Source organism: Salmo salar, chromosome 15 (genome assembly GCF_965601325.2).
Source record: "Salmo salar chromosome 15, fSalSal1, whole genome shotgun sequence".
NCBI classification, from domain to species: Eukaryota; Metazoa; Chordata; class Actinopteri; order Salmoniformes; family Salmonidae; genus Salmo; species Salmo salar.
The window spans coordinates 10,957,738-10,985,481 of record NC_138305.1 but is presented as its reverse complement, the minus strand read 5'-3'; the positions used below and the strand labels follow the sequence as shown (position 1 = coordinate 10,985,481).

At 41.2% G+C, this 27,744-nt stretch overlaps 1 protein-coding gene across 1 annotated transcript in view; it reads left to right on the top strand.

Annotated features, from left to right (window-relative positions):
• The first annotated feature begins 261 nt into the window (after positions 1-261).
• LOC106570940 (atrial natriuretic peptide receptor 3) overlaps positions 262-27,744 on the top strand; it is a 70,726-nt gene continuing 43,243 nt past the window's right edge. Inside the window, exon 1 of the mRNA XM_045695442.2 lies at positions 262-1,313. Within this exon, the coding sequence (XP_045551398.1) occupies positions 644-1,313 (670 nt within the window). The 5' untranslated portion in view covers positions 262-643. The remainder of the gene's footprint in view (positions 1,314-27,744) is intronic.

The following is a 27,744-nucleotide window of genomic DNA, read 5'->3' as shown; positions in this document are numbered from 1 at the left end:
ACTACAATTATTTTAATTGTTCTATTTAGACCACACCATTGTTTTGTATGAGGCAATGCATTCGGTGTCTGTAAATCCAAGTGCCTACGTTCAGTGGAATGCAGCACAACTCTACTTTCTCTGTAAAATAAATGTAAAAAAAAATAAAAAAAAATAAATGAAAAAGAGGGACCTGCAGCTTTAAGAAAGAGGTGTATCATACAAGGCTGACGCAGGAATAATAATGAAAAGATTCTTCAAAATTCCTCCCCTCAGCCAGCGTGTGTGGTAGCTGTCTGGGCAGTTACCATATTTAAACAAGAGGATTGACCAGGGAAACGGGAGAATTAGTTAGGAAAACTCAGGGGATTCTTCCATCAGTTGAGAAGGTTGCAGGAGACTCTCTGTACAGGATCATACACTTCATGAAATTTAGACATTTTATTTAATTCATTCAAAGAAAAAGGCAATTCAATTTAGATTTTTTTGTTGTTGTTTGAAAGATTCCACATCTGCAATTTACCTGCGCGCTCCGCGGTTCCGGGGACGCAGTTGACTTGGAGAGAGAGAGAGTAATACAGAGGATAGAAAATTATAGGATAGAATCTCTCCAATATTACATTATTACTGATTACAGGCAAAGCATAACTTTTAAAGTTGCATCATGCCATTTTTCATTTCATTGTGTTTGTACCTTTGGCTGGTGTTGTTACCTGGCCGGACAAGTACAGCCGTGAATGAAGACATCGAAGTATTGGTGATGTTGCCCAAAAATAACTCGTATATGTTCTCAATAGCAAGAGTGGCACCGGCTATCGAGTATGCAAAGCAGGGGTTGAAAATCGGCAGCGGTCTGTATTCGGGACTTAATTTCAACCTGCGTTATGAGGATTCCGACTGTGGCAATGATGCACTCTTCTCTCTGGTGGACCGCTCCTGCGAGAAGAAACCAGACTTGATTCTCGGTCCGGTGTGTGAATACGCCGCGGCGCCGGTTGTAAGGATGGCATCTCACTGGAACATCCCGGTCATCTCGACAGGTGCTCTGGCCAGCGGGTTTAGAGAAAAAGACAAAGAGTTCTCTCGACTAACCCGAATCTCCCCGTCTTACCTAAAAATGGCAGAGACCTTCTTGGCGATGTTCCGTAACTTCAACTGGAAGGACGCGTTGCTGATCTACGATGACGATACGAAGGAGAGGAATTGTTACTTCACTATGGAAGGGGTGCACCTCAAACTCATGGACGAATATCAGACCGTCACCTATGCCACCAACTCTAAAGAAGAGCGCCTGAACACAGACGACATCATCAAATATATCTACGAAAGTGAAGGTACTGTACTACAAAGTCTCTACTCTGTCCCAGGGTATGTATAGTTTTAAATGTCAGAATAGTTAGTCCAGTAGTCCCATCTGCTAATCGTGCCACTCATTCCACTTATTCATTTTATGCTTTATTGAAAGAAAAAAAAACACTTATGTGAATGGCATGCGTTTCTGCTGCCCAGATATGCCCAGTATCTGAGGAACCTATCCCGAAATATGCCAAATATTTACAGGTAGGTTATGTGAAGAACCCATTGGATGTCAAATCTAGCCTTAACAACAGACATCAAAAACACATATTTGGCATATTCACATGGCGTATTCACACGGCGTATTCACACTAATGAAAATTAAATGGTTCCAATCTTTGTTAATTGAATTACAACGTGGTGTATTTTAGTTTCCCTCCCTTTTACTGTGATACTGTATGTATGTAAGAGCAGTCCACACTATGCCAAGAGGTCTTGACCTTTATGGCGCACTTTAAAGATGCTGGTTCAAGCATTGCTCAGACGGATCCCACTCAATCGCTACAACAGTATACCTTCACTCAGTGAGACTACCGTGTTACCAGTGTGCCATCGCTACAACAGTATACCTTCACTCAGTGAGACTGCCGTGTTACCAATGTGCCATCGCTACAACAGTATACCTTCACTCAGTGAGACTGCCGTGTTACCAGTGTGCCATCGCTACAACAGTATACCTTCACTCAGTGAGACTGCCGTGTTACCAATGTGCCATCGCTACAACAGTATACCTTCACTCAGTGAGACTGCCGTGTTACCAGTGTGCCATCGCTACAACAGTATACCTTCACTCAGTGAGACTGCCGTGTTACCAGTGTGCCATCGCTACAACAGTATACCTTCACTCAGTGAGACTGCCGTGTTACCAATGTGCCATCGCTACAACAGTATACCTTCACTCAGTGAGACTACCGTGTTACCAGTGTGCCATCGCTACAACAGTATACCTTCACTCAGTGAGACTACCGTGTTACCAGTGTGCCATCGCTACAACAGTATACCTTCACTCAGTGAGACTGCTGTGTTACCAATGTGCCAGTGTAACCGATGTGAAATGGCTAGTTAGTTAGCGGTGGTGCGCGCTAATAGCATATCAATCAGTGACGTCACTCGCTCTGAGACTTGAAGTAGGGTTTTCCCTTGCGTTGCAAGGGCCGTGGCTTTTGTGGCGCGATGGGTAACGATGCTTCGTGGGTGTCAGTTGTTGATGTGTGCAAGGGTTCCTGGTTCGAGCCCGGGTTGGGGCGAAGAGAGGGACTGAACCTACACTGTTACACCAGGTGCTTATAACGTGTGAATAATCACAACGGCATGTTTACCACAGTGGAGAACAGGTGCAACATGTAATTACTGTGACACGGCGGATAGCTGTAATTGTGTTTATATTTAAGCAATAAGGCATGGGAATCTGAGGATTATCGTTTTATGCCACAGCATTGTTCAATATTAGTTTCTAAATGACTAGAAATGACATTAAAACCAGATAGTGGACAGTTGGAATCATAACGCAATATGCACCTACGCATACAGACCGTATTTATTACAAAGTTACATAAAGCTAAGCTAAACCAACAACCACCCAAACTGAAATTGGATACATTGTTATTGGATACATTGATTTGTTTTTGTAGAGACATATTTTTGGGGGATTTGGAGGGGCATCTGGTGACCTAAAGGGGTGAGTGATGAACATGAATTTCTCTGGTTCCTACTGTTACAGTCAGGACACAAGTGGCGCTACGCTGTCAAATCCTAACCACACGTTTCTAGTTTGACCAGCTGTTTTCAGCAACTGACATTTTTATAATTAGGTTGTCATATTGGAAAGTTTGCCTGCAACCAACTATTTAGCCAACTTTTAGCCCTAGTGTTTGATATGCAATGAGATCTCCTCGTAGGGAAGTGTTCAGTATCCTGACGAGAAGGCAAACTTGTCTAGCTATGCCAGGGGAAAAAATCACCAGCTCATTGTTATGGATGTATACAAAATGAATATCAATAGAAAAACAGCTTAAATAAGCGCAAATGCAGCTACTTTGCTGTTATTCTGGCTGCAGAAGTAGTTAGCCGAATAGCTAGTTGGCTAGCTAGCGAGCATGGCAACGGAATATATCGCATGGCAACGGAATATATCGCATGGCAACGGAATATATCGCATGGCAACGGAACATACGGAAGGAACAAAGTGGGGGTTTGCGTTCATAAATATAGAACTAACTAGCGTCCAAAAGAGGACAAAACATGACTTTGCTTATAGAAATGAACATATAAAAAATATACATATATATATTTCTACGGTTAAATGTGTTCTTTAGTATTGTTTTCTCGGAATAAACAGGGTAAACACCTCGGTTCTGTACATTACCTTGGAGAAATGATGTCCTCAGAGGGCCTCGGATCCGCCTTGTCCCGCGCATTATCCATTACTTCCAAGAACATCAGCATTTATCCCTTATATATAAGAGCTGTTCTTAGGTCTGAGGCGAAGGGTATTATTGCTTTTATAAAACGGATGCCAACATAAAAATAAAAAAAAATAGATAAATGGCGTGTTTTCATTAAAAACGTTATTGTAATGAGTACATTTGTTTTATTTCATTCTTCCACTAGATGATATAGTCCAGGCAAAAGCCAGTTGTTAGTTCTGAAGTTGTTAACCAAACAGGCTGGTTGTTAATTCATAAGTTTTGGGATGTTTTTGACCCAGTCGTTCATTCTATTCATTCCACGTTGCTATGCTAAACAAATCATTGACATGTAGTTACCCACCAGGCTGGTTGAATCAACCTGTTATTACCCTTATTTCAGTGTTTACAATTAGATGAAAATTAGAGTTTTTTTTTCAAAAACCAATGTATTTTCCACAAATGATTTCACGTCATAGTATGTTGTCAAATTACATTGAAACAATGTTGATCCAACCAGTGTGTGCCCAGTGGGTCTAACAAGCAGAGGTTCAGTGATGATGATAGACAAGAAATTCAATAAATAATTATTTCAACCCCCTTAAGTCTATGTCTGCACCCCCACAGAAATCAAATATATATATATATATTTATTTATTTATTTATTTATTTATTTATTTTTTAATCCATACGTTTTCAGCTAGAGATATCTAGTTGTTTTTCATTGGATGCATCTCAATCCACAGCATCTGCCTATTGTATGTCACACTTCCCCATCTGAGGTGAAAGGTGACAGAACTAGAGCAGTGTTGGTCAGACCAGGAGACATCCCATCTGAGGTGGAAGGTAACAGACCAGGAGACATCCCATCTGAGGTGAAAGGTAACAGAGCTAGAGCAGTGTTGGTCAGACCAGGAGACATCCCATCTGAGGTGAAAGGTGACAGAGCTAGAGCAGTGTTGGTTAGACCAGGAGACATCCCATCTGAGGTGAAAGGTGACAGAACTAGAGCAGTGTTGGTCAGACCAGGAGACATCCCATCTGAGGTGGAAGGTAACAGATCAGGAGACATCCCATCTGAGGTGAAAGGTAACAGAGCTAGAGCAGTGTTGGTCAGACCAGGAGACATCCCATCTGAGGTGAAAGGTGACAGACCAGGAGACATCCCATCTGAGGTGAAAGGTGACAGAGCTAGAGCAGTGTTGGTCAGACCAGGAGACATCCCATCTGAGGTGAAAGGTGACAGAGCTAGAGCAGTGTTGGTCAGACCAGGAGACATCCCATCTGAGGTGAAAGGTGACAGACCAGGAGACATCCCATCTGAGGTGAAAGGTGACAGAGCTAGAGCAGTGTTGGTCAGACCAGGAGACATCCCATCTGAGGTGAAAGGTGACAGAGCTAGAGCAGTGTTTGTCAGACCATGAGACATCCCGAAAACCGGTCTTCTCACTAAATCATCTGTAGCGTCCAAACAGTTTGGGTTACAAACTATTATGACCCCTCTATGGAAAGTTGAGATTTTGTTTTGCTGTAGGATGCCCACAGGCCTCACAAGACTCATCTGACGTTCCCCCGGTACCAGTTGAAAAAAAAGATTGGAAGTATATATGGAGACTGTTCAGTGCCAAAAATAAGAGGTTAAATACATGTAAAAAAAAATAATATATAATTATGTTTCCTGATTTTTCTTATACAATATCTCTCAGATATAGGATAGACACTTCAGAATAAACTTCCTTTTGATATTGTTTGAGGGGGGACTATCTGTTGTTCCATGTAGTGAATCTGTTATTCAATGTGTTTATATGGGCTAATAGCAGTAAGGCCCCAAATTATTTTTCATAAAATATATATATATATATATATATATTTTGTTGACACTTCAAGGGGTCTTAAAATTCTAAATAAAATAACAAAATGATCCTTGGTTTGACCTTCTTAAAACAATTCCCTACAGCTTTAGTAGAACCCCCTCCCCCAGTTTAGACAGGGTTTAGACTCTTATGGGTTGATATATCATTTTTGAAATAGGCAACCAGAAGCTTATTGTCAAGTCAATAATATAGTTATGGGGGATAGCTAGGCTAACGTTACTTCTTTTTTGCTAGCTAGCTAGCCAACTAAAGCTAACACACAATCACGTCAAGCAGCTGAAATGACAGCAAACGATGTGCATTTTTGTTTGTTTTACCATCTCTATATAGCCATTTCTTTGGATATATCCATTATACCTAATGATACGGGTTGCACATTTTGGAGAATATTCAGAGGTGGAAACCTTCCTTGGGAATTAACGGGAATATATGGAAATTAACGGAAATATATGCAAATTATTATTAATACCATTTAAATGTAGATGTTTTTTGCATTGGATATATTTACTATATCATATGGAGACAGAAACATAAACATTTGACCTTATCATAAGTAGACATAATTGCAAAAGATTCAACCCTCCCAATAGAAATAAAAAAAACTTTTAATTTACGAATTGAACTTTAAATGAGTTGGCTCTTCACATGGGATGATTTCACTGAACAACAAAAGAAAGGGAATATTGAATGATCTCCAACGATCCATAGCATCTCCCAAAAACGTTTTCAACATACATCTGTAAAATGATAGTCTAGAAACTAAAGCTTTGGTTGTCTTCCTCTCAGGCTTCCATGTCTTCTCCCATGACCTCTTCGATGTCCACCTCTTGAACATTAGACTCTGAGGCCTCATCTTCACTGTCACTTTCCAACCTTGTTGAGGATAGCTCGTTGTCAGGCTCAAAAAGCCTCAAATTTGCCCGGATGGCCAGCAATTTTTCAACCCTTGTATTGGTCAGCCTGTTGCGTGCTTTGGTGTGTGTGTTCCCAAACAAGGACCAGTTGCGCTCTGAGGCGGCTGATGTTGGTGGGATTTGGAGGATGATGGAGGCAACAGGGGAAAGAGCCTCAGATCCACAAAGTCCCTTCCACCAGGTGGCTGATAAGATGTTTGGCACGACTACCATATTGCATCTCCATCCCAAAGCCCTTGCTTGGAAGTGTACTTCACCAGACTGCCAAGAACCTTGACCTCATCCAGGCCAAGGTGGCGAGACACGGTAGTGATGACACCATAGGCCTTGTTGATCTCTGCACCAGACAGGATGCTCTTGCCAGCATACTTGGGGTCCAACATGTATGCTGCGGCGTGTATGGGCTTCAGGCAGAAGTCTTCACGCTTTTTGATGTATTTCAGAACTGCAGTTTCCTCTGTTTCGAGCAACAGTGAAGGGGGCAGGGCACTCTGCAAGCAGAGTCTGAACATCAGACAGGATGGCATTGTCTCCTTCAATCCGTCCACTGGCTACTGCTATAGGTTTCAGGAGTTTCAGGCTGCTTACCACTCTCTCACAAAATACATCATCCTGGAGGATCCTCTTGATGCCGTCCATATCGGCAGACTGAGATATGGCCATTTCTTGGAGAGACTCCTTCCCCTCTAGGAGACTGTCAAACATGATGACAACACCACCCCAACGGGTGTTGCTGGGCAGCTTTAATGTGGTGCTCTTATTCTTCTCACTTTGCTTGGTGAGGTAGATTGCTGCTATAACTTGATGACCCTTCACCTACCTAACCATTTCCTTGGCTCTCTTGTAGAGTGTATCCATTGTTTTCAGTGCCATGATGTCCTTGAGGAGCAGATTCAAAGCATGAGCAGCACAGCCAATGGGTGTGATGTGAGGGTAGGACTCCTCCACTTTAGACCAAGCAGCCTTCATGTTCACAGCATTGTCTGTCACCAGTGCAAATACCTTCTGTGGTCCAAGGCCATTGATGACTGCCTTCAGCTCATCTGCAATGTAGAGACTGGTGTGTCTGTTGTCCCTTGGGAGAGGGGTGGAGATGATGTAGTTAATTATTCCTTGCCCACAAACATTCAACCGCCCATCAGAGATGATTGCAATACAGTCTGCTTTCTCTATGATTTGCTTGACCTTCACTTGAACTCTGTTGAACTCTGCATCCAGCAAATGAGTAGATAAAGCATGTCTGATTGGAGGGGTGTCTGCTGGGCGAAGAACATTCAGAAATCTCTTCCAATACACATTGCCTGTGAGCATCAGAGGTGAACCATTTGCATACACAGCTCGAGCGAGACATTCATCACCATTTCTCTGACTATGTTATTCCATTTAGTCAAAAAAACTTTGGATTCCAGGAGGACCATGAGCTGTTGGGGGAACTTTATGCACTTGGCCAGATGATTCTGCATCTTTGTTGATTTCTTCACATCTGATTTGGCACAGTATTTGCAAATGTACACAGCTTTTCCTTCTACATTAGGTGCAGTGAAATGTCGCCACACATCAGATAGTGCCCGTGGCATTTTCCTGTAAAGATTAGAAAAAAATGAGTAAAAAAAAACAACAAATACAATTCCATGTACAGATAAATAGTTAAGCAGTTAGATTAAACAACTCCTTTGTAAGATAAATGTTTTAAAAATGAAACATTTATGGAAACAGGTTAATTAACACTCCTCAGTTAGCAGGCTTAAGCAAGCTAAAACCCACATGGTAGCAAACACTACCATGTGGGTTTTAGCTTGTGGGTGGATGGAGTGATGGGGGGTGATGGATGGACGGGTGGATGGTTGGGTGGATTGGCAGTATGATTTCAAGGAGAAACTGTGATGAAGCATCCTTTTCCAAAATGCCCTCTCTGTCTCTCTTCATTCAGACTGGTTATGCAACTAGACCTATGTCTAATGTTTGCACAGAGGCATCCTCTGTTCATTCATGGCTCTCCTTTAACAGACTAAAAGAGAGAGATGAAGGGAGAGAGAAGGGTGAAAGAGAGACAGACAGACAGACAGAGAGACAGACAGACAGACAGACAGACAGACAGACAGACAGACAGACAGACAGACAGACAGACAGACAGACAGACAGACAGACAGACAGACAGACAGACGCCTTGAGACATGATCTACTAGGACAAGCAAGTGAGTGGCTCATTTGGGGACTCATAAAATAGTTAATATTCTGTAAATATTCTCATAATGTTCATTTACAGGACAGGGGGTTAGCTGGAAGGAGCAGAGTCTAATGCAAGGTTACATTATCTTCACCATTGGATTGTACATCATAAAATGTAGAGAATGACTACATTAAATCATTCTGTTATCTGGTGACTCACGTTGTGGACTCATTGAGTTGTGTCGTGTCTTTGGCTATGCCGGATTAAGTGATATGACATGCTATTCTATAAAATCATCTTTCTTAAATTAATATTACCTGATTAAGCTAATCAGGTAAATAATTAACTAGAAAGTCGGGGCACCACGAAAGAGTGTTTATAGAACTGTTATCTTCTGAATATACTCTTAACCTCTCTAGGGTATGTGGGACGAAACCTACTCAACAGCCAGTGGAATCCCGTGGCGCGTTATTCAAATACCTTAGAAATGCTATTACTTAAATTTCTCAAACATATGACTATTTTACACCATTTTAAAGACAAGACTTTCGTTAATCTAACCACACTGTCCGATTTCAAAAAGGCTTTACAACGAAAGCAAAACATTAGATTATGTCAGCAGAGTACCCAGCCAGAAATAATCAGACACCCATTTTTCAAGCTAGCATATAATGTCACATGAACCCAAACCACAGCTAAATGCAGCACTAACCTTTGATGATCTTCATCAGATGACACTCCTAGGACATTATGTTATACAATACATGCATGTTTTGTTCAATCAAGTTCATATTTATATCAAAAACCAGCTTTTTACATTAGCATGTGACGTTCAGAACTAGCATTCCCACCGAACACTTCCGATGAATTTACTAAATTACTCACGATAAACGTTCACAAAAAACATAATAATTATTTTAAGAATTATAGATACAGAACTCCTTTATGCAATCGCTATGTCCGATTTTAAAATAGCTTTTTGGCAAAAGCACATTTTGCAATATTCTGAGTAGATAGCTCGCCATCACGGGCTAGCTATTTTGAACCCCACCAAGTTTGGCCCTCACCAAACTCAGATTTACTATAATAAAAATTGGATTACCTTTGCTGTTCTTCGTCAGAATGCACTCCCAGGACTTCTACTTCAATAACAAATGTTGGTTTGGTTCAAAATAATCCATAGTTATGTTCAAATATCCTCTGTTTTGTTTGTGCGTTCAAGACACTATCCGAAGGGTGACGAAGGGTGACGCGCCCGACGCGTTTCGTGACAAAAAAATTCTAAATATTCCATTACCGTACTTCGAAGCATGTCAACCGCTGTTTAAAATAGATTTTTATGCGATTTTTCTCGTAAAAAAGCGATAATATTCCGACCGGGAAACCCTGTTTTTGTTCAAAGACGAAAAAATAAAAACATGGTGTCGCCTCGTGCACGCGCCCCCAGTCTCATTGTTCTCTGATCAACCACTATCCAAATGCGCTACTGTTTTTCAGCCAGGGCCTGCAAAGACATCATTCACCGTTTTGCCGGCTTCTGAGAGCCTATGGGAGCCGTAGGAAGTGTCATGTTACAGCAGAGATCCTCAGTTTTCAATAAAGAGAGTGTAGAAGCCCAAGAAATGGTCAGAGAGGGCACATTATATGCATATTCTAGTTTCTGGGCAGTAGTAATAACCAGATTAAATCGGGTACGTTTTTTATCCGGCCGTGCAAATACTGCTAAATAATCACACAGAATTACATCTACACAGAATGGGTCATACATTGATTACAAATTATGTCATAAAGGAAAACATCGCTAGCGGACGGAACAGATATGACAGCTGGTTACACAAAGAAAGAGGGTTGGGTTTTGAATGAAAGAGCGGGAAGACTGAGGAACAAAAAGATTTTGTGTCTCTATCGGGCCGTAGGCAGCTACTCTATCGTAAATACAGAATCTTATGCATTCTAAATAACTGCCCATTTGGAAAAGGAAAATGCAATAAATATTTACTCTGAGCTGCGCTTCGATCGGTTGGTCGTAGATGGGAGGCCGGGTTGTCCTTTGAAGAATGTCTGGTGGTAGAACGGATACTTGGTAGTACCGTCGTCGGGTGATAGAAGAGATACTCTGTCCGTCCTCTCCTAGCCCATGTCTACAGTTGCTGTGCTAACCTTACAACCAGTGTCTGTTCACTTAGGCGTGGCCTCTGAGTGAGCAGAGCTTCTCTATGACAAACCGTTCTCTCATTTAAGAAGCTAAAATTACATTTCATCTTTTCACAAATAGTTTCATATTTAAACATTTAAATTGCACAACAATTCCATGCGAATCTGATAACTAGAATGTGTCGACTTTCCAAGATACAGTTTATGTCATCCTGTCATTAGTAATAATGTCACAGACGCCAACTGATCTGACATCATATTCATTAAGTACCAACGCATATTTTCTACTGGTTGGATTACAGAAATATGGTTCCGTTTCCCACCTTTTGATGTTCCCAGACTCTCCATGTTAACAAAGGGATTTTCAATAGTCACGTCGGTAGAGTAGAGAGAGGAAAAAGGGGAAAGGTATTTATGGGGGTCATAAACCTCCCCCAACGGGCCAACGTCATGACAGTTGGGTATGTAAACATCAACTATGTCTCTGTTGTCGAAGCACATGGAGATGCAGTACATGCTATAATATTTACCCACTGTTCTCTACTTGACTTGTGGAACAAGCTATTCAAGCTAGAATAAGCTGCCGTGTACTGTGTTATTAACTAGGTGCAGTTATGTACTGTGTTATTAACTAGGTACAGTTATGTACTGTGTTATTAACTAGGTACAGTTATGTACTGTGTTGTTAACTAGGTACAGTTATGTACTGTGTTGTTAACTAGGTACAGTTATGTACTGTGTTGTTAACTAGGTACAGTTATGTACTGTGTTGTTAACTAGGTACAGTTATGTACTGTGTTGTTAACTAGGTACAGTTATGTACTGTGTTGTTAACTAGGTACAGTTATGTACTGTGTTGTTAACTAGGTACAGTTATGTACTGTGTTGTTAACTAGGTACAGTTATGTACTGTGTTGTTAACTAGGTACAGTCATAATGAGGTATTAACTAGTACCATTAACTGTCATACTGACTAGTAACAGTCATACTGTGTTGTTAACTAGTAGTGGTAATGTACTGTAATAGTAACTAGTAACAGTCATACTGAGTTATTAACTAGTAACATTAACCAGTAACATTCATATTGAGTTATTAACCAGTAACATTAACTAGTAACAGTCATACTGAGTTATTAACTAGTAAGTCATACTGACTAGAAACAGTAGTTTTTAACTGTATATGTATAACTTTATATGCTGTACTGCCTCTCTTTGCATAAAAATGATGTTTTGTTTGCCCTCGTTAGCATATTTAGCTGGCAGCCTCCATGGAAATATGCTATTACTTGTACTTATTTTGTTAACATTTTTTTCGGTTTCTTTTTTGGCGCCACCTTGTGTACCAAGCCGGCAATACTGTAAATCCCGGGACGAAAGAAGGACGGTATGGAGATATGACAATCTTCAACCCTAGCGCACACACACACACACACACACACACACACACACACACACACACACACACACACACACACACACACACACACACACACACACACACACACACACACACACACACACACACACACCACACACACACACACACACAAATAGATAAGAAGCCTCAATACTCAGGGTATAACCCTCTATAGGACAATGATACATGCCTCAATACTCAGGGTATAACCCTCTATAGGACAATGATACATTCCTCAATACTCAGGGTATAACCCTCTATAGGACAATGATACATGCCTCAATACTCAGGGTATAACCCTCTATAGGACAATGATACATGCCTCAATACTCAGGGTATAACCCTCTATAGGACAATGATACATGCCTCAATACTCAGGGTATAACCCTCTATAGGACAATGATACATGCCTCAATACTCAGGGTATAACCCTCTATAGGACAATGATACATGCCTCAATACTCAGGGTATAACCCTGTATAGGATAATGATACATTCCTCAATACTCAGGGTATAACCCTGTATAGGATAATGATACATTCCTCAATACTCAGGGTATAACCCTCTATAGGATAATGATACATTCCTCAATACTCAGGGTATAACCCTCTATAGGATAATGATACATTCCTCAATACTCATGGTATAACCCTCTATAGGATAATGATACATTCCTCAATACTCAGGGTATAACCCTCTATAGGATAATGATACATTCCTCAATACTCATGGTATAACCCTCTATAGGATAATGATACATTCCTCAATAGTCAGGGTATAACCCTCTATAGGATAATGATACATTCCTCAATACTCAGGGTATAACCCTCTATAGCCCTCAAACTCAACTCTGGACAAAGCCAGTTCCGCTGCATTGTTTCCTTCTAATCCAGGACTGATTTAAACCTTGGACACCAGGTGGGTGCAATGAATGATCAGGTAGAACAGAAAACCAGCAGGCTCCGGACCTCGTAGCCTAATCGTTTAATACTCCAGCTCCGTAGGATAATGATACACAAATGTGCACAATATGCAAGAATAGTTGCTTCACAATGTGTACATTGTCAGTTCTTTTGGCTTGTCGTACTGTAGACTTTTAGACCATGTTTGAGAAACTCATGCAGTGTACATCAAGAAACCAAAGTTTAGTGACATTAAAGGGACAATCGTTAATTCGTGTTTTACCCAGACGGCAGTCCCACCACTTTTTCTTTGCTGTAAAGCTGAGGGAGTGGCTGGGGCTGGAGATATTTAACCACTCAAATTCGATAATGGAAAAGCCGTAAATATTGCATATTGTACCTTTTATGAACATGTGAAACTCCTCAAGCTTGTTTTTTTTTTTTAAAGCTGAGAAATGTTTACAGTTCAGGTGTTGTCATCTTTTATCAATGGAATCTATTACACCTCTATATCTGTAGGTGTTGTCATCAAAGAGCCAATGGTTGAGGCTACGCTGCCAACCTAGTTCTACAGTACAGACAGACAGACAGAACAGACAGACAGAACAGACAGACAGAACAGACAGACCAGACCAGACCGACAGACCAGACCAGACCAGACCAGACAGACAGACAGACAGACAGACAGACAGACAGTACATAGCCCCGGCATCAAGGTCAGGAGACGTCATCGGGATGGTTTCCAGCAACGCTGACGTGTTTGATTCATAACCTGCCTGTTATTATTACAGCATGCTGTTATGTTTTCATTCCCAACATGGTTGACATGGTCTAACATCACCAGCACAGATGAGCTTAATGGAATGAAAACACAAAAGGGGACTATTGACATGGTTCCTTGCCTTGTGGGCACGACATCAGCACATCCCTTCAATAACGACCCCGAGATTTATTGAGGTGTATTATTATACGACACTATGATCTACTTTAGTACATCTATTAATGTCGGGAATATAAAACCGCACCCACCAAATTACCATTCTGAATAGATGCCTACTAGTTGATGAGGTTTAAAGAAGGTTTAAAGAATCAGATGTCCAAATACCAACATGTGTATCAACATGTGTTAGAAAGATAACAGCGAGTACCGTAAACCAGACGTTACCTAGAAAACCAACATCAAGCTGCAGAATTCCACAACGACTACGATGTAGAATTTAAACAACCATGTTAAAGGGAAGATGGAGCCCCTGCCTCATTATTGGTCTGTTCCTGCAGTGAAGCATCCTGGGACGTCCCGAACTTGTGTATATACTCTTTGTGTTGAGCTACTGCAGTGCCCGAGCCTGTTCCCCTGACGTCCCGCAGAGCGCAAGACAGGTCAATGACCTGCCTTTATCAGTCGGTCAGCCCTGGGCTGCTGGCAAGACTTGAGTATGGAGTCTGACTAGGATATGCAGCTGGTACTATCAACCCTGTAGTCTGACTAGGATATACAGCTGGTACTATCAACCCTGTAGTCTGACTAGGATATACAGCTGGTACTATCAACCCTGTAGTCTGTAGTCTGACTAGGATATACAGCTGGAACTATCAACCCTGTAGTCTGACTAGGATATACAGCTGGTACTATCAACCCTGTAGCCTGACTAGGATATACAGCTGGTACTATCAACCCTGTAGTCTGACTAGGATATACAGCTGGTACTATCAACCCTGTAGCCTGACTAGGATATACAGCTGGTACTATCAACCCTGTAGCCTGACTAGGATATACAGCTGGTACTATCAACCCTGTAGCCTGACTAGGATATAGAGCAGTAAAATAATATACATATAGACTGTGTACATACATACATACATACATACATACATACATACATACATACATACATACATGCATACATAGGCAGATAAATAAAATAATAAATAAATAACACAATAAAATAACAATAACGAGGCTATATACACGGGATACCGGTACCGAGTCAATGTTAACAATTAACTTTTATTTAACCAGGGAAAAACACATTGAGACCTAGGTCTCATTTACAAATGTGCCCTGGGAACAATACAGAAAATAATATATCTTTCACAATTTAAAAACATAAAATTAAATAAATAGCAAATATTATATACACAAACAATCAAACAAAACAAACACATTTATAAATTCCTAGCCTTTCTCCTAAACTGACCCAGAGACAACAACACATCCAAATGAAACCTTATTGGAAATTATTCCATATGACAGGGTCCTGGTAGGGAAAAACAGATTTACCCACCTCTGTGGATACACGTGGAGTCTTCATCATTAACCAATCCTGTGGATACACGTGGAGTCTCCATCATTAACCAATCCAACTCTGTGGATACATGTGAAGTCTCCAGCATTAACCAACCCTGTGATCTAGTGTGGTAATCCGAGTTTCTATATTTCAACAACGATGTGAAGTAAATTGGTAGTTTATTGAGTAAGGCTTTATAACCAAAAACAGAATAATGAAGTGACCTACGTTTTTTTTGCGAGATCCAACCAACGGTATGATAAAGGATACAGTGGTGAGGTCCAACTAACTGTATGATAAAGGATGCAGTGGTGAGGTCCAACCAACTTCATGATAAAGGATGCAGTGGTGAGGTCCCACCAACTTCATGATAAAGGATGCAGTGGTGAGGTCCCACCAACTTCATGATAAAGGATGCAGTGGTGAGGTCCAACCAACTTCATGATAAAGGATGCAGTGGTGAGGTCCAACCAACTTTATGATAAAGGATGCAGTGGTGAGGTCCAACCAACTTTTTGGTAAAGGATGCAGTGGTGAGGTCCAACCAACTTCATTATAAAGGATGCAGTGGTGAGGTCCAACCAACTTTTTGGTAAAGGATGCAGTGGTGAGGTCCAACCAACTCTATGATAAAGGATGCAGTGGTGAGGTCCAACCAACTCTATGATAAAGGATGCAGTGGTGAGGTCCAACCAACGATATGATAAAGGATGCAGTGGTGAGTGTCAAAACTGTCAGATGTTATAAAACGAAGTGTGCTATGATGAATTGTGTCCAAGGGCTTCAAAACACTGGTAGCTACATTCATGTATATAATATCAGCGTAATCTATAACAGGAATAAATGTAGACTGAATTATCTGTTTTCTACTGAAAGGCCCTGAAAGGCCCTGTTCCTATAGAAGACCAACTGAACGCTTAATTTCTTAACTAACTCATCAGCATGCTTTTTAAATGATAGCTTTTCGTCAATCCAGATGACCAGATATTTATTGTCGGGGACACGATCATTGGGGGCACCATCTAACGTACTTATGCACAAATCATCAGTTACATTATTACATGATTTGGAAAATAACATGTACTTGGTTTTACCAGCATTTAGTACCAACTTTAGGTTAACCAAGGCTTTCTGCAAGCTAGTAAAGTCAACAGAGCCTGAGCTACCATAGGGACAGTAGCGTATACAACAGTGATGTCTGCGTACAGATGGAAATTACAGTTTTCTACAGATAGACCAATGCTGTTAATATAAATAGTGAAAAGAACTGGACCAAGAATCGAACCCTGTGGGACACCTTTTGTTTTGTCTAAACATCCTGATTTAATGTCAAGACACTGTGTTCTGTCTTTTAAATAATTCTCAAACCAGCTACAAGCAGCCTGATCTAAGCCAATCGTAGGGAGTTTCTGAATAAGTAAGGTGTGATCCACAGTGTGAATGCCTTGGACAGGTCAATGAAGAGGGCAGCACAGTGTTGAATGCCTTGGACTGGTCAATGAAGAGGGCAGCACAGTGTTGAATGCCTTGGACAGGTCAATGAGGAGGGCAGCACAGTGTTGAATGCCTTGGACAGGTCAATGAAGAGGGCAGCACAGTGTTGAATGCCTTGGACAGGTCAATGAAGAGGGCAGCACAGTGTTGAATGCCTTGGACAGGTCAATGAAGAGGGCAGCACAGTGTTGAATGCCTTGGACAGGTCAATGAGGAGGGCAGCACAGTGTTGAATGCCTTGGACAGGTCAATGAGGAGGGCAGCACAGTGTTGAATGCCTTGGACAGGTCAATGAAGAGGGCAGCACAGTGTTTCTTCATATTTAAAAACATTCTGACATCATTTAAAACCAAAGAAGTATCAGAGATGGTACTATATCCTGGTCAACCCTGACTGGTTTACATTCAGACGATATGTAGCAGTATCAGAGATGGTAATATATCCTGGTCTGAACCCTGACTGGTTTACATTCAGACGATATGTAGCAGTATCAGAGATGGTACTATATCCTGGTCTGAACCCTGACTGGTTTACATTCAGATGATATGTAGCAGTATCAGAGATGGTACTATATCCTGGTCTGAACCCTGACTGGTTTACATTCAGACGATATGTAGCAGTATCAGAGATGGTACTATATCCTGGTCTGAACCCTGACTGGTTTACATTCAGACGATATGTAGCAGTATCAGAGATGGTAATATATCCTGGTCTGAACCCTGACTGGTTTACATTCAGACGATATGTAGCAGTATCAGAGATGGTACTATATCCTGGTCTGAACCCTGACTGGTTTACATTCAGACGATATGTAGCAGTATCAGAGATGGTAATATATCCTGGTCTGAACCCTGACTGGTTTACATTCAGACGATATGTAGCAGTATCAGAGATGGTAGTATATCCTGGTCTGAACCCTGACTGGTTTACATTCAGACGATATGTAGCAGTATCAGAGATGGTAATATATCCTGGTCTGAACCCTGACTGGTTTACATTCAGACGATATGTAGCAGTATCAGAGATGGTACTATATCCTGGTCTGAACCCTGACTGGTTTACATTCAGACGATATGTAGCAGTATCAGAGATGGTACTATATCCTGGTCTGAACCCTGACTGGTTTACATTCAGACGATATGTAGCAGTATCAGAGATGGTACTATATCCTGGTCTGAACCCTGACTGGTTTACATTCAGACGATATGTAGCAGTTAAAAGGGATCTAAGCTGAGTATTAATCAATAATTCCAGGATAGTTGCTCGGCAACAGAGAGTTTGGAAATGGGACGATAATTATTTAGGTCAGTCGGGTCGCCACCTTTATGTTGAGGAAGCACATGGGCCGCCTTCCAAACTCTAGGAATAGTACTCGATATAATTGTTAAGTTAAAAACATGTGTTAATGCTTCAACAATCAATGGAGCAGAAAGCTGTAATAAGCAGGGACCAGGCATATCATCCCCAGTAGATTATTTAACATCAATCATAAATAGTTGTTCCAATACATCAGAAGTAGACAGCTGCTCCAGAGAGTACAAGGATTCACTGGGGGTTTGTCTGGTCCTCTATCAAGTCGACTAGCAGCTGGGAGAGGAACGAAAAGTTTACTGACTGACCCGGGGGTCTATTAAACCAAGGTTTCATTCAAACAAAAAAAATGGTGGACATAAAATGTTGATTAAAAGCATCTCATTTTTTTCATTAATGATGTCAGATTTCAGTATAACTTGCTTGGGTAGGGAAGGAGAGGAATTTCCACGTTTTAGCGCCTTAACTGTTTTAGATGGACCACCAGCAGAGTCAGCGATAGAACTCAGGAAGTAGCTTGATTTAGCCTTTTTTCACTTAATGAGGTCAGGTATACACTAAATGAGGTCAGGTATACACTAAATGAGGTCAGGTATACACTTAATGAGGTCAGGTATACACTTAATGAGGTCAGGTATACACTTGATGAGGTCAGGTATACACTTGATGAGGTCAGGTATACACTTGATGAGGTCAGGTATACACTTGATGAGGTCAGGTATACACTTAACTTCTTATGGGCAGGTGGGACGGTAGCATCCCACCTGGCCAACATCCGGTGAAATTGCAGCGCGCGACATTCAAAAATACCAAATTCAAATATTTAACATTCTTGAAAATATATGTGTTATACATCAAAATAAAGCTTAACTTCTTGTTAATCCAGCCACTGTGTCAGACTTCAAAAAGGCTTTACGGCGAAAGCAAACCATGCGATTATCTGAGGACAGCGCCCCGCATACAAACACATGAAAATCATATTTCAACCAGGCAGGTGCGCCACAAAAGTCAGAAATAGCGATATAATTAATGCCTTACCCTTGAAGATCTTCTTCTGTTGGCACTCCAAAATGCCCCAGAAACATCACAAATAGGCCTTTTGTTCGATAATGTCCTTCTTTATGTCCCAAAAATGTCAATTTATTTGGCGCGTTTGATTCAGAAATACACCGGTTTCAACTCGCCCAACATGCCTACAAAGTATCTAATAAGTTACCTAGAAACTTGGTCCAAACATTTCAAACAACGTTCCTAATCCAACCTCAGGTACCCTAAAACGTAAATAATCGATACAAATTTAAGACGGAATAAACTGTTTCTCATACCGGATATAAACAACGTGAAGTGCGCTCCAGTTCACGCGCACCAAAACAGTAGAGTCCACCTGGAGTGACACTTACAATGAATTGGACTACTTCTTCATTTCTCAAAAGAAAAAAATCTAACAATTTCTAAAGACGTTTGACATCTAGTGGAAGCCATAGGAACTGCAACCAGGTTCCTAATAATAAGGGTATCCAATAGAAAAGGAATTGGAAAATCCTATGACCTCAATATTTTTCTCCCCTTGATGGTTTGTCCATTGGGGTTTTTGCCTGCCATATCAGTTCTGTTATACTCACAGACATTATTTTAACAGTTTTAGAAACTTTAGAGTGTTTTCTATCCACTCAGAGAAAGACACACAGAGACACAGAGAGAGAGAGAGACAGAGAGACTGGGAGAGAGAGACATAGAGAGAGAGAGACACAGAAAGACACAGAGAGAGAGAGAGACAGAAGCACAGAGAGACTGGGAGAGAGAGACATAGAGAGAGAGAGACACAGAAAGACACAGAGAGAGAGAGAGAGACAGAAGCACAGAGAGACTGGGAGAGAGAGATATAGAGAGAGAGAGACACAGAAAGACACACAGAGAGAGAGAGAGAAAGAGACAGAAGCACAGAGAGACTGGGAGAGAGAGACACAGAAAGAGACAGAGAGAGAGAGAGAGAGAGAGAGTGAGAGAGAGACAGAAGCACAGAGAGTGACACACACACACACACACAGAGGACTGTTGTGTTCCTCTCTCTCGGCATGCCTTATTAAAGGGTGCTGTAGTGCCGGCAGCACCAGCAGCAGGAGCACTGAGATGAAGTGTGTCCCTCTTTCTGGGAGCAGGAGGATATTTCAGGAGCCATGAGGCGCTGGGCGCTAGCCCCCCTGACCAGCCACCCCGACCCTCCACTATAGTGACAGAGCTGTGGGAATGTTCCAGCAGACTCTGGGTGTATCCCAAATATAACCCTATTCCCTAAACAGTGCACTACTTCTGACCAAAGCCTTATGGACCCAGGTCAACAGTAGTGCACTGTACAGGGGATAGGCTGCCGTTTGGCACTCAGAATCTGAATATGCCCTATTGACCATGGCTAGTCGACGCTGGGACACTCTGACAAGTTATTTCCAAACCCTCCGACTAGCCTTGTTGTTTGTTTGTCTGTTTGTTGTTTATTTAAAAAACCCTTTGCTCCATGGGAAAACATTTCATGGTTACCACACAGGTTTTATGTGGATATTTGGGTGACGGCTGGTGGGCCGTGGCCCTGCTAACGCTACTGCTTATTGCTTACATTTTCCACTCCTATATTGACTGTCCTTGTGAAGGAAGACCTCTAGACAGAAGAATGATTTCCCCTGGTTCTGGCTGTACGGTGAGGGAAAGGTTAGCCTGGTCCCAGATCTGTTTGTGCTGTCTCGCCAACTCCTATTGTTCTATTGTCACGTCAATCACAAACAGACCTGGGGAATGTATCCCTGCCTGTATCACTGTTGTCATTAACAGCATCATACTGTATCAAACACACCTGGGAAAACACTCTGTATCTACTGTATCTACTGTAGGGTCTGTATCTACTGTAGGGTCTGTATCTACTGCAGGGTCTGTATCTACTGTATCTACTGTAGGGTCTGTATCTACTGTATCTACTGTAGGGTCTGTATCTACTGTAGGGTCTGTATCTACTGCAGGGTCTGTATCTACTGTAGGGTCTGTATCTACTGTATCTACTGTAGGGTCTGTATCTACCGTAGGGTCTGTATCTACTGCAGGGTCTGTATCTACTGCAGGGTCTGTATCTACTGTAGGGTCTGTATCTACTGCAGGGTCTGTATCTACTGTATCTACTGTAGGGTCTGTATCTACCGTATCTACTGTAGGGCCTGTATCTACTGTAAGGTCTGTATCTACTGTAGGGTCTGTATCGTCTGTATCTACTGTAGGGTCTGTATCTACTGTATCTACTGTAAGGTCTGTATCTACTGTATCTACTGTATCTACTGTAGGGTCTGAATCTACTGTATCTACTATAATGTCTCTATCTACTGTAGGGTCTGTATCTACTGTAAGGTCTGTATCTACTGTAGTTCTGCATCTACTGTAGGGTCTTTATCTATTGTAAGGTCTGTATCTACTGTAGGGTCTGTAGGGCCTGTATCTACTGTAGGGTCTGTATCTACTGTAGGGTCTGTATCTACTGTAATCTCTGGATCTATTGTAGGGTCTGTATCTACTGTATCTACTGTAGGGTCTGTATCTACTGTATCTACTATAGGGTCTGTATCTACTGTAGGGTCTGTATCTACTGTATCTACTGTAGGGTCTGTATCTACTGTATCTACTGTGAGGTCTTTATCTACTGTAGGGTCTGTATCTACTGTATCTACTGTAGGGTCTGTATCTACTGTATCTACTGTAGTTTCTGTATCTACTGTAGGGTCTGTATCTACTGTATCTACTGTAGGGTCTGTATCTACTGCAGGGTCTGTATCTACTGTAGGGTCTGTATCTACTGGAAGGTCTGTATCTACTGTATCTACTGTAGGGTCTGTATCTACTGTATCTACTGTAGGGTCTGTATCTACTATAGGGTCGGTATCTACTGTAGGGTCTGTATCTACTGTATCTACTGTAGGGTCTGTATCTACTGTAGGGTCTTTATCTACTGTAGGGTCTGTATCTACTGTACTGTAAGGTCTGTATCTACTGTAGGGTCTGTACCTACTGTATCTACTGTAGGGTCTGTATCTAATGTAAGGTCTATCTACTGTAAGGTCTGTATCTACTGTAGGGTCTGTATCTACTGTATCTACTGTAGGATCTGTATCTACTGTATCTACTGTAGGGTCTGTATCTACTGTAGGGTCTGTATCTACTGTAGGGTCTGTATCTACTGTATCTTCTGTAGGGTCTGTATCTACTGTAAGGTCTGTATCTACTGTAAGGTCTGTATCTACTGTAGGGTCTGTATCTACTGTATCTACTGTATCTACTGTAATGTCTGTATCTACTGTATCTACTGTATCTACTGTAGGGTCTGAATCTACTGTATCTACTATAATGTCTATCTACTGTAGGGTCTGTATGTACTGTATCTACTGTAGGGTCTGTATCTACTGTAAGGTCTGTATCTACTGTAGTTCTGCATCTACTGTAGGGTCTTTATCTATTGTAAGGTCTGTATCTACTGTAGGGTCTGTAAGGCCTGTATCTACTGTAGGGTCTGTATCTACTGTAGGGTCTGTATCTACTGTAATCTCTGGATCTACTGTAGGGTCTGTATCTACTGTATCTACTGTAGGGTCTGTATCTACTTTAGGCTCTATCTACTGTAAGGTCTGTATCTACTGTAGGGTCTATCTACTGTATCTACAGTAGGGTCTGTATCTACTGTAGGGTCTGTATCTACTTTAGGGTCTGTATCTACTGTAGGGTCTGTATCTACTGTATCTACTGTGAGGTCTTTATCTACTGTAGGGTCTGTATCTACTGTATCTACTGTAGGGTCTGTATCTACTGTATCTACAGTAGGGTCTGTATCTACTGTATCTGCTGTATCTACTGTATAAGGTCTGTATCTACTATAGGGTCTGTATCTACTGTAGGGTCTGTATCTACTGTATCTACTGTAGGGTCTGTATCTACTGTAGGGTCTTTATCTACTGTATCTACTGTATCTACTGTAGGGTCTGTATCTACTGTAATCTCTATCTACTGTAGGCTCTATCTACTGTAAGGTCTGTATCTACTGTTGGGTCTATCTACTGTATCTACAGTAGGGTCTATCTACTGTATCTACAGTAGGGTCTGTATCTACTGTATCTACTGTATAAGGTCTGTATCTACTGTAGGGTCTGTATCTACTGTAGGGTCTGTATCTACTGTAGGGTCTGTATCTACTTTAGGCTCTATCTACTGTAAGGTCTGTATCTACTGTAGGGTCTATCTACTGTATCTACAGTAGGGTCTATCTACTGTATCTACAGTAGGGTCTGTATCTACTGTATCTACTGTATAAGGTCTGTATCTACTGTAGGGTCTGTATCTACTGTATCTACTGTAGGGTCTGTATATACTGTAGGGTCTGTATCTACTTTAGGGTCTGTATCTACTGTAGGGTCTGTATCTACTGTGAGGTCTTTATCTACTGTAGGGTCTGTATATACTGTATCTACTGTAGGGTCTGTATCTACTGTACGGTCTGTATCTACTTTAGGCTCTATCTACTGTAAGGTCTGTATCTACTGTAGGGTCTATCTACTGTATCTACAGTAGGGTCTGTATCTACTGTATCTACTGTATCTACTGTATAAGGTCTGTATCTACTGTAGGGTCTGTATCTACTGTATCTACTGTATCTACTGTAGGGTCTGTATATACTGTAGGGTCTGTATCTACTTTAGGGTCTGTATCTACTGTAGGGTCTGTATCTACTGTATCTACTGTGAGGTCTTTATCTACTGTAGGGTCTGTATCTACTGTATCTACTGTAGGGTCTGTATCTACTGTAATCTCTGGATCTACTGTAGGGTCTGTATCTACTGTATCTACAGTAGGGTCTGTATCTACTGTATCTGCTGTATCTACTGTATAAGGTCTGTATCTACTGTAGGGTCTATCTACTGTATCTACTGTATCTACTGTAGGGTCTGTATCTAGTGTAGGGTCTGTATCTACTTTAGGGTCTGTATCTACTGTAGGGTCTGTATCTACTGTATCTACTGTGAGGTCTTTATCTACTGTAGGGTCTGTATCTACTGTATCTACTGTAGGGTCTGTATCTACTGTAGGGTCTGTATCTACTGTAATGGCTGTATCTACTGTAATATCTGTATCTACTGTAGGGTCTGTGTCTACTGTAGGGTCTGTATTTACTGTAGGGTCTGTATCTACTGTATCTACAGTATCTACTGTAGGGTCTGTATCTACTGTATCTACAGTAGGGTCTGTATCTACTGTAAGGTCTGTGTCTACTGTAGGGTCTTTATCTACTGTAAGGCCTGTATGGTCTGTATCTACTGTAGGGTCTGTATCTACTGTATCTACTGTAAGTTCTGTATAAGGTCTGTATCTACTGTATCTACTGTAAGGTTTGTATCTACTGTAAGGGCTGTATCTACTGTAGGGTCTGTATCTACTCTAAGGTCTGTATCTACTCTAAGGTCTGTATCTACTGTAAGGTCTGTATATGGTCTGTATCTACTGTAGGGTCTGTATCTACTGTAAGGTCTGTATCTACTGTAAGGTTTGTATCTACTGTAAGGTCTGTATCTACTGTAAGGTCTGTATCTACTGTAGGGTCTGTCTACTGTAGGGTTACTTAGCCAGCAATACTTGGTACGACTCCAGGGGAAGAGTTCAATTAAATTAAATTCAAATCAAATACAACAGGTGTAGAACTTACAGTGAAATTCTTACTTACAAACCCTTAACCAACAATGCAGTTTTAAGAAAAATTGTTGTTAAGAAAGTATTTACTAAAAGAAACTGAAGTAAAAAAGAAAGAAATAAAAAAAGAAGAAAATAGAAAAATAACAAATAATTAAAGAGCAACAATAAAATAACAGTAGCGAGGCTGTATAGGGTGGTTGCCGGTGCAGAGTCAATGTTCGGCGGCACAGGTTAGACGAGGTAATGGAGGTAATATGTACATGTAGAAAGAGATTCTAGGTATATACACATATCTCCCTCTGACTTGTTCTTCTACATGATCCTCCACTAGAAGTACGTAGCTTCACTTTGTAGTTCTGACTGACATGATCAACAACCTAATGCTATTAAGACTATGTAGGAGACACATACCTTTAGCTGTGACATCCCGTCATTATCACCTCGTTGTTCCTAGTGATATCACCTCGCTGTTCCTAGTGATGTCACCTCTTTGTTCCTAGTGATATCACCTCGTTGTTCCTAGTGATGTCACCTCTTTGTTCCTAGTGATATCACCTCGGTGTTCCTAGTGATATCACCTCGCTGTTCCTAGTGATGTCACCTCTTTGTTCCTAGTGATATCACCTCGTTGTTCCTAGTGATATCACCTCGCTGTTCCTAGTGATGTCACCTCTTTGTTCCTAGTGATATCACCTCGTTGTTCCTAGTGATGTCACCTCTTTGTTCCTAGTGATATCACCTCGTTGTTCCTAGTGATATCACCTCGCTGTTCCTAGTGATGTCACCTCTTTGTTCCTAGTGATATCACCTCGTTGTTCCTAGTGATATCACCTCGCTGTTCCTAGTGATGTCACCTCTTTGTTCCTAGTGATATCACCTCGTTGTTCCTAGTGATATCACCTCGCTGTTCCTAGTGATGTCACCTCTTTGTTCCTAGTGATATCACCTCGTTGTTCCTAGTGATGTCACCTCTTTGTTCCTAGTGATATCACCTCGTTGTTCCTAGTGATATCACCTCGCTGTTCCTAGTGATGTCACCTCTTTGTTCCTAGTGATATCACCTCGTTGTTCCTAGTGATATCACCTCGCTGTTCCTAGTGATGTCACCTCTTTGTTCCTAGTGATATCACCTCGCTGTTCCTAGTGATGTCACCTCTTTGTTCCTAGTGATATCACCTCGTTATTCCTAGTGATGTCAACTCGTTGTTCCTAGTGATGTCAACTCGTTGTTCCTAGTGATGTCAACTCGTTGTTCCTAGTGATGTCACCTCGTTGTTCCTAGTGATGTCACCTCGTTGTTCCTAGTGATGTCAACTCGTTGTTCCTAGTGATGTCAACTCGTTGTTCCTAGTGATGTCACCTCGTTGCTCCTAGTGATGTCAACTCGTTGTTCCTAGTGATGTCAACTCGTTGTTCCTAGTGATGTCAACTCGTTGTTCCTAGTGATGTCAACTCGTTGTTCCTAGTGATGTCAACTCGTTGTTCCTAGTGATGTCAACTCGTTGTTCCTAGTGATATCACCTCGTTGCTCCTAGTGATGTCAACTCGTTGCTCCTAGTGATGTCAACTCGTTGTTCCTAGTGATGTCACCTCGTTGTTCCTAGTGATGTCACCTCGTTGCTCCTAGTGATATCACCTGGTTGTTCCTAGTGACACCACCTCGTTGTTCCTAGTGATATCACCTCGTTGCTCCTAGTGATGTCACCTGGTTGTTCAGTCTGTGTTGTAGCAGTGAGACAGTGCTCTGCATGGGTCCACATGAAATATGATTAAAGAGATTACCTGTGATTATTATTTAGCTTTCAGTGGTAATCTTATGCAATGTCCCACCCTCTACCAGGAAAATCTGTGGTGGCAACCTGCTTTTGAAGACCGACGTTCAATTGATTTAATTGGAAGGGCATTGGCCTCTACTGTACTCTCTGATGGAGTGCAGGGTTAGGAGAGTACTCTAAGTAATTGGGCACTTCAGAAATCAGCCACAAGGACTCAAGTGGGCACAACATGCCATGTTTACTTATCTACGTGCATTATGTCTGTGTGAATCTCTGTGTGTCTATCTGTGTGTGTGTGTGTGTGTGTGTGTGTGTGTGTGTGTGTGTGTGTGTGTGTGCACATTTATTTTTAGGTGCAAAACATTACCGAATTGTGTGTTTCATAATTGTATCTAACAGTTGAAAGAGTATGGAGTGGTGCTTTCTATCCCTCCTATGGTAACTGGAGACATGATCAGTTTAACATGTTACAGCCATATACAGTGAGGGGAAAAAAGTATTTGATCCCCTGCTGATTTTGTACGTTTGCCCACTGACAAAGAAATGATCAGTCTATAATTTTAATGGTAGGTTTATTTGAACAGTGAGAGACAGAATAACAAACAAAAATATCCAGAAAAACGCATGTCAAAAATGTTATAAATTGATTTGCATTTTAATGAGGGAAATAAGTATATAAGTATATCCAATAATTGGTCAAACTTTAACGCTATTTTACAAACTAATGTAACAGTATTTATTCATGGCCTCATTTTCAGGTAACTTTCAGTAACTATACTTTTCTTCTTATGCAATCATAAAACACGTCCATGTTCAAGGTAGAAGGCAAAGGTCACAGGTCTGTACAAATCTTCACAATTTCTATAATAATCTGACAGTCTCCAACAGCATCGATCACTTAGTTGCACTATGTAATTTTTATGTAATCTCACCTGTAATCCAGGTCATTTGGCTGTTAGAAATTCAACAACCTTCTGACTGTCTTTTTGAGTAGGTGA